General features: G+C 38.2%; 1 protein-coding gene across 7 annotated transcripts in view; it reads right to left on the bottom strand.

The window, feature by feature from the left end:
- Polr3c (RNA polymerase III subunit C) overlaps positions 1-6,768 on the bottom strand; it is a 15,898-nt gene that overhangs the window by 5,119 nt on the left and 4,011 nt on the right. For all 7 annotated transcript variants that reach the window (XR_004515028.1, XM_033758101.1, XM_010629501.3 and 4 more), the window contains 5 exons: positions 5,939-6,027; positions 2,511-2,615; positions 2,318-2,410; positions 559-639; positions 279-330 (listed from right to left, as the gene is read on the bottom strand). Coding sequence is in view for 6 of the 7 variants with exons in the window: in XM_033758101.1 (XP_033613992.1) it covers positions 279-330; positions 559-639; positions 2,318-2,410; positions 2,511-2,615; positions 5,939-6,027 (420 nt within the window). In the remaining variant the exon portion in view is untranslated. The remainder of the gene's footprint in view (positions 1-278; positions 331-558; positions 640-2,317; positions 2,411-2,510; positions 2,616-5,938; positions 6,028-6,768) is intronic.

The raw sequence follows: 6,768 nt of genomic DNA, 5'->3' as shown, positions 1-6,768 counted from the left end.
AAAAAAAAAAAAAAAAAAAAAAAAAGATTAAATGTTATTTCACTTTTTGCATTAATTTATGGTATATAAATATCTTAAAATTTTAATTGAAGGTAATTAAGTAAGGGTGTTTCTGGTTGATTACCATTAATTAATTTATTGAAAATTTATAGAAACATTAATAGGAAATTTCTTCAATATTCTGATTTAGTATACTATTACCAAATCTTTATTTCAGAAGATAGCATTCTGCATCATGGCTCAGGCTGCCTGACTGTAAGGATAACTGGAAAGGATACTGATGACATACATTCCTCCACCACTGTCACCAGACTTTCCAACAAACTCCAGCTATTAAAAAGAAAGAGAGACAGAGCATTAATTGAATGAAAAGTCTAGTGATTCTGTTTCCAATGGAGAAAATCTAGCCAAGAGTCTGCAGTGGGTAACTTTCCTCTCAGGTGATGGCAGGGAAATTGTAGGAATTGATCTGATAGAGAATGTAGCAATAGGAGACTGACTTAGGCAGAAGGAAATTGTAAAAGGGCAGGTGAAAAAACCGCAGCAAAACAGACTTACTGGGTCATCTGCAAGCAGAGTGAGATACTGGTCGAGGACTTGCTTAGAGATGTTATAGCCAACAGGAAGCGATCTGAAGATCTATGATGCAAAAGCAGATTGTAGAAAATGGTCCTCAGAATTTAGAATCGCTGATATTATTAAAATAAAAAAAATTTTTTTGTAGCAATAGGGATTGAAATGAGTCTTACACATAGTAGGCAAGTATTCTTCTACTGAGCTACAGCTATATCCCCAGTTGTTTTTTTTTTTTTAAAAACAGGGTCTAAGTTGTGCTGACTGGCTTTGAACTTGTAATCCTCCTGGCTCCACCTCCCAAGTAGCTGGGATTTCTGGGGTATATCATCATGCACAGTAAAACATTTTATTTAGATATCACAAGTATAAAAATGTCCAAAACTATTTACACTAGCATTGTTTTTAAAGGTAAAAAACAAAAAACAATCTAAATGACCAGTGAGGGCCAGGGATTTAGCTCAGTGGTTCCACCACCTGTCTCGTAAGCACAAGGACCTGAGTTCAATCCCGGGTACCAAAAAAAAAACAAACAAACCAGTGATAAGGAATTAATTAAATTACAGCCTGGCCATTAAGTGAAATGATAAAGTATGAGAGATCTAGGAGTACTGCCATGAAAAGAAGTTTTATATTGTCATAAAAAGAAGTTATAGGGCTGTGGATATAGCTCAGCACTAGAGTGCTTGCCCAGAATATGCAAGGTCATGAGTTTGATTCCCAGCACCTCAAAACAAAAGTGAAAATAAGTTATAGAATAGTATATAGAAATTTGTGGGTTAAAAAAAATACATATACCCATGTAAGACCATGTATTAAAAAAAGGTCTGAATAAAGATATATACCAATCTTAAACAAACAAACACCAAACTGGGCTGGGAATTTAGCTCAGTGGCACTGCACCTGCCTTGCAAGGTCTGGAGTTTGATCTCCAGTATGAAAAAAAAAACCAACAAACAAAAAAAACAATCTACTGACAAGGTTCTCTAGGACTATGCCAAACTTGTATATTTTAAATGAAGGTACGTTACAAACAATGAAAAGCACAGATCCTAAGGGTTCAGTCTGATGAATAAGGACCATTGTATAAATCCATATATCTAACAGTTACAAGAAGATACAGAACATTTCTACCACTCTGGAAAGTGTACTTTCAGGACTGTAACTGAAAATGACACATTTCATTGCTATTTGAATATGGATCATATAGTTACTTCTGTGACCAGAAAAATTTGTATTTACCTTTGTTACATATTAAGTTAAAAATATAGCTATATGTACACACATGTTCACACACACACACACACACACACACACACACACACACACACACACACACACACACACACACACACACGTCCTTTTCTGGGGTAGTACTGGGGATTGAACCCAGACCCTTTGCACTGAGATTAACTTTCCCAGACCTTTTTTATTTTTGAGACAAGTTCTTGGTAAGTTGTTCAGGCTGGGTTTGAACCTGCAATCCTCCTGCCTCACATTTCCAGAGTGCTGCAGTGATAGGTTTGTACCGTGCATCTAGCTAATGGTGTCAGTTTTTAAAAGCTGGATCCCAAGAGACCAAGCATTTCAGTCTAACCACTTGAAGGTAATGCTTGCCCCACTGTGAACAACACTTCCTTTCTCTCAAGGCTTAGGCTTCCACCTAATCCAGGTTCTATGTATAAAAACTGCCGCAATACCCAAGAACATTGTCAGGAAGTTAGCATACAAACATGAAACTCACCTCATTGGAAGATAATGGCTGGGTGAAGGGGGCATCAGAGGAAGTAGTAACCTCACTCATCCGAAGCATGGCCCGCACTATCTCACTGCTCGTCTGGGGTTGAAAGGAAGACAGGAACTCAGAATTCACTAATGGCAACAAACAGAATGCCTTCATTTTCCGATGACCACTGACAGACTCACTGGAATATTACCTGGTCCATCCTGTTCGCAACCGCGCTCACAATGGCTTGGTCACGGAAGTGTTGGTGGAATCTGTCGAGGTTGGCCTGCCAATAAATCCCATCATCTGGAATGGGCTAAGGAAGAGAAAAGTATTGTAGAGAAACACTGAAATACAATGCAGGGTTTTCTGGAGAGAAGCTTGGATTTAACTGTTCACCACTTCTTTTCTTATATAGTAGCAACTAAATTGGTTGGGGGGAAAATCATTCAATCATAGATAGTATCTTGATAAATTCCAATTTCAAACAGGTTTTCTAAACTCACCTCAGATCTTTCTCTATTTTAGTTGTCCTCCATTACCCTCTAGTCTCCTACTTGATCCCCCCTTTTTACTTGCAGCAGATGACCCTGCCTGATTTCACAGAGAAAATAGAAGTGATTAGGCCAGAACTCATTAGGCTCAAGTTTGTTCAACTTTGTGCATACATATATTCTATCTCAATTTGTATTGTTACTCACTTTTTGAATGATGGAAAAGTGTTCCTCCTTTTATTTAAGGTCAGTGCCCGCACTGTTATTCTAGATCTTGCCTTTTCATTCTCAGGGATCCAGCTCAGTTGCCCTTCCTGTCCTCTAACTCTTCAGTTTCTCCTTCTCGCCAGCCTTTCTTTTCTTGTTGAAGTCTCTTATTCTACAAGAATTCTCCCTTAACCCTATGTCTCCCTCTTCCTGTCAGAGCTAAACTTCTCAGAGAGATAGCCAACCTCACAGTGAGTTACTTCATCCAGATCAGCTCAACCCACTTCCAACATTGTACTGAAACGTCGACTGTTGTCTTTCTAGTGAAATTCTACCATCCTTAAGGACCTTCTTATTGCTAAGGTCAAAGAATGAAGAATACTTTCCAGTTCTGGTCTTATAAGTATACCACATAGTTGGCTATTTTTTCCTTACATAACAAACATCACCTTGGACTTTATGGCACCATATATTCTTGGTGGTACCTCCCCGCTCCTTTTTCTGGCAGTAAGGGAGATTGAACCCAGGGCTTTCATTCATGGTAGGCAAGGGCTCTACCACTAAGCTATATCCTCAGACCTTTTTCTTTGAGACAGGGTCTCACTAAGTTGACCATATGGTCTTACATTTATAATTCTGCCTGCCTCATCCTCCTGAGTTTACAGGCATGCACCAGCATGACCAGTCAGATTCTTTTTAAAGTTTAAAGTTAATTAATTATATATATATTTATGGGTACAGTGTGATACTTCAATACATGTGTAAGTTGTGTAATGATCAGATCAAGGTAACTGCCATTATCTGTCACCTCGGACATGTCTGCCTTTTTTGGAGACAGTCTCACTATATGGTCTAGGCTGGCCTCGATCTCACAGTGCTCCCAAGTGCTGGGATTACAAGTGTGTACAATCACACTCAGCTATGCTTTCCTTTATCCTATCAGTATTCAGGCTTTAATCAGGGCTTAAGTGGATTACAACAACAGGTTCTCAATTGATTTTACAGACACTATAAAAGGAATTACTGTATTTTCTGAATCTAATCTTGTTGCTTTTGCATCATTTTCATTTCTCATAGAGTAGTGCTTTTTTACCTTTTTGGGTCACAGTCATAGAATCTGAAGAGAGCTAAGGAGTGCTCCACTGTATAATGCACAGGAACACAAGTACAAATGTACTCTGTAATCCATTCATAGAGCTGTACAAATTACAAACTGCGAGGTTACAGTAATCTTTCTAAAATATAGATCTAGTCCCTTCATTCTCATTCTCCTAAAGTCAATTGATTGCTCCCCACTGCTTTCAGGATGAAATCCAAACTGCTTAGTCAATTGAGAAATACTTGCTGAAGCTAGGCATTGTGAGGTACACCTGTAATCCTAGTACCCAGGAGGTTGAAGCAAGAGAATTGAGAGTTTGGGGCCAGGTTGGGATACCAAGTGAGACCCTACTTAAAAAAGCAAGCAAGCAAACAAAAAAACAAAACAAAATATTTCCTGAGACCCTGCTAGTTTCCAGGTGGAAAGACAGGATGCTGCACTCAAATTTATATTTAACTGGGAGCATAAAGACAAACAAACAAAAACACATAATTTCAACTATGAATATGCATGCCGTGAAGAAGATGAATTATGGAAATGTGTAGGACTCAAGTAGATGGGCAATGATGTTTGAGCATTAAGAAAACAGCACTTAGCATTAATACAGGTGAATGATCAGCAGCTACTACATGAAGATATGGGAAAAGCATTTAAAGTGGAAGGCAAAATCCTGACATGTTTGAAGGACAGAAGGAAAAACAGTAGATAGAACATAGTGAGCAAGAGGGAGAATGGGAAGAGTTGGATTATTTCATCAGATCATGTAACAACCTAGATCAGGGATGGCAAACCTATGGCACGTGTGTCAGTGTTTTTCTTTTAAAACAAAAGATGTTAATGTAGGAGTCATTTTTTCTAAACTAAAACCTCAGTATTCAAATTAACTGCAATGTTGTCACTTTGTGATAAGTGGGCTTGAGGTTGCAGTTTTGGGACTTGTCTCTAAAAGGTTCGCCATCCCCGATCCAGATCATGTAAGCTTAATACTTCATAGCTTGAATTTCTCCTAAGAATAACAGGAAGCTATTAAAGAAATCTAATTCATGATTTTTTTTTCAATGCTGGGAATCAGACCCAGGGTCTCACGCATGCTAAGAAGTATTCTACCACTCCACTGAGCTACTTCCTCTGCCCAAATGATTAAAAAAACAACAAAAAAAAACAAAACTAGAAAGTGATCTTGGCTATTAAGTGGGTAAGATGGGAGATCATTAAGGAGTACTGGTGTTGGTTGACAAGGGAGTTTTTAGTGTTTTAGACAAGGGAGATAGCAGTGGAAAAGGTGAGGTGGGACAAGATAAATTAGGCTGATAGGTATTACTGCGAGATTGGAGAGTTGTAAGGATTTTGGTCTAAGCAAGTGATGGTGTCCTAGGGGGTCGTATCCTTCATTAAGAAGCTTATAAGGGACCAGATAATTAGAAGGCAGGAATCCTTCTATTTTGGCCATTCTAACTTTGATAATAAATGCTTACTAGACATCTTAATAGAGGTATCAAGTAGGAGTTCAGGCCTGAGTGTATCTTTCTATCTTTCTAGACTCAGTTCTCATTACTAATCCCCATGGGTTTTTATATTCCAGCCATACTGAACAATGTAAACTTTCCTAGGCCTTCTTTTTGCATAATCTGTTACCTCTGTTCAATGCATAAAATAAGTTAGCCCTCAGAAGGGAGACAGCTATGGAGTTTACTGGTCTATTCCTGGCCAATATTTAGTGAAGTTCATAATCCTTTATTTTCGTGGCTCAGGAACCTTTAAGTTCTTTTGGCACTTGTTATCTGAGTGCTCTTTCTGGCATGCTTCAGGTGAGGATTCCTAATCAAGAAGCCCCATTACCTCTTTGTTATCTGTGGGGTGTTTTGGTCTCTTGGCCTTAGGCTCACCAGCAGCATCTTCGTCTGATGATCTTCTCCTTTTACCTTTCCCTACCAAATAAAAGCCAACAGTTCAGCTAGAAATCCTACAATGATAGGAAATTAGCAAACCTGAGAGCAAGTGTCCCTTCGTCCCAAAGATATATGTAGCTAACTGTAACTTAGAATTGTTGAGGAGGCTGATGAGCTACAAGATAGTTAATCAATGATGATGTCATCAGAAATTCAGTATGTTGAAACAGAAATTCAACTTTTTTTCCCTCAAACTGATCCCCCTACAATGCTTTCTTTGAGTGAGTGGCACTATCATCCTTGGACATGTGTAGGTCAGATATACAGATGTCATTCTTGATAACTGTCTCTTACCACTTTATCTAATTTTTCATCCGTTTATAACATTTACCTTTATCTTTTCTGTAGAAAGAGAAAAAAAAAAACCCTTAAAAAATGTAAATTAAGCCAGGAGTTGTGGCATGAGCCTATAATCCCAGCACTCCGGGATGCTGAGATAGGAGGACCACAAGTTCAAGTTTAGCCCGATGTCATTCTTGATAACTGTCTCTTACCACTTTATCTAATTTTTCATCCGTTTATAACATTTACCTTTATCTTTTCTGTAGAAAGAGAAAAAAAAAAACCCTTAAAAAATGTAAATTAAGCCAGGAGTTGTGGCATGAGCCTATAATCCCAGCACTCCGGGATGCTGAGATAGGAGGACCACAAGTTCAAGTTTAGCCCGAGCAACTTAATAAAACCTTGTCTCAAAAAAAAAAAAAAAAAAGAAAAAAAAAA

This window comes from Fukomys damarensis, unplaced genomic scaffold (genome assembly GCF_012274545.1).
Source record: "Fukomys damarensis isolate Sample0158 unplaced genomic scaffold, DMR_v1.0_HiC HiC_scaffold_33, whole genome shotgun sequence".
NCBI classification, from domain to species: domain Eukaryota; kingdom Metazoa; phylum Chordata; class Mammalia; order Rodentia; family Bathyergidae; genus Fukomys; species Fukomys damarensis.
Note: the sequence above shows the minus strand (reverse complement) of the source record. Positions and strands in the feature narration are given on the sequence as shown.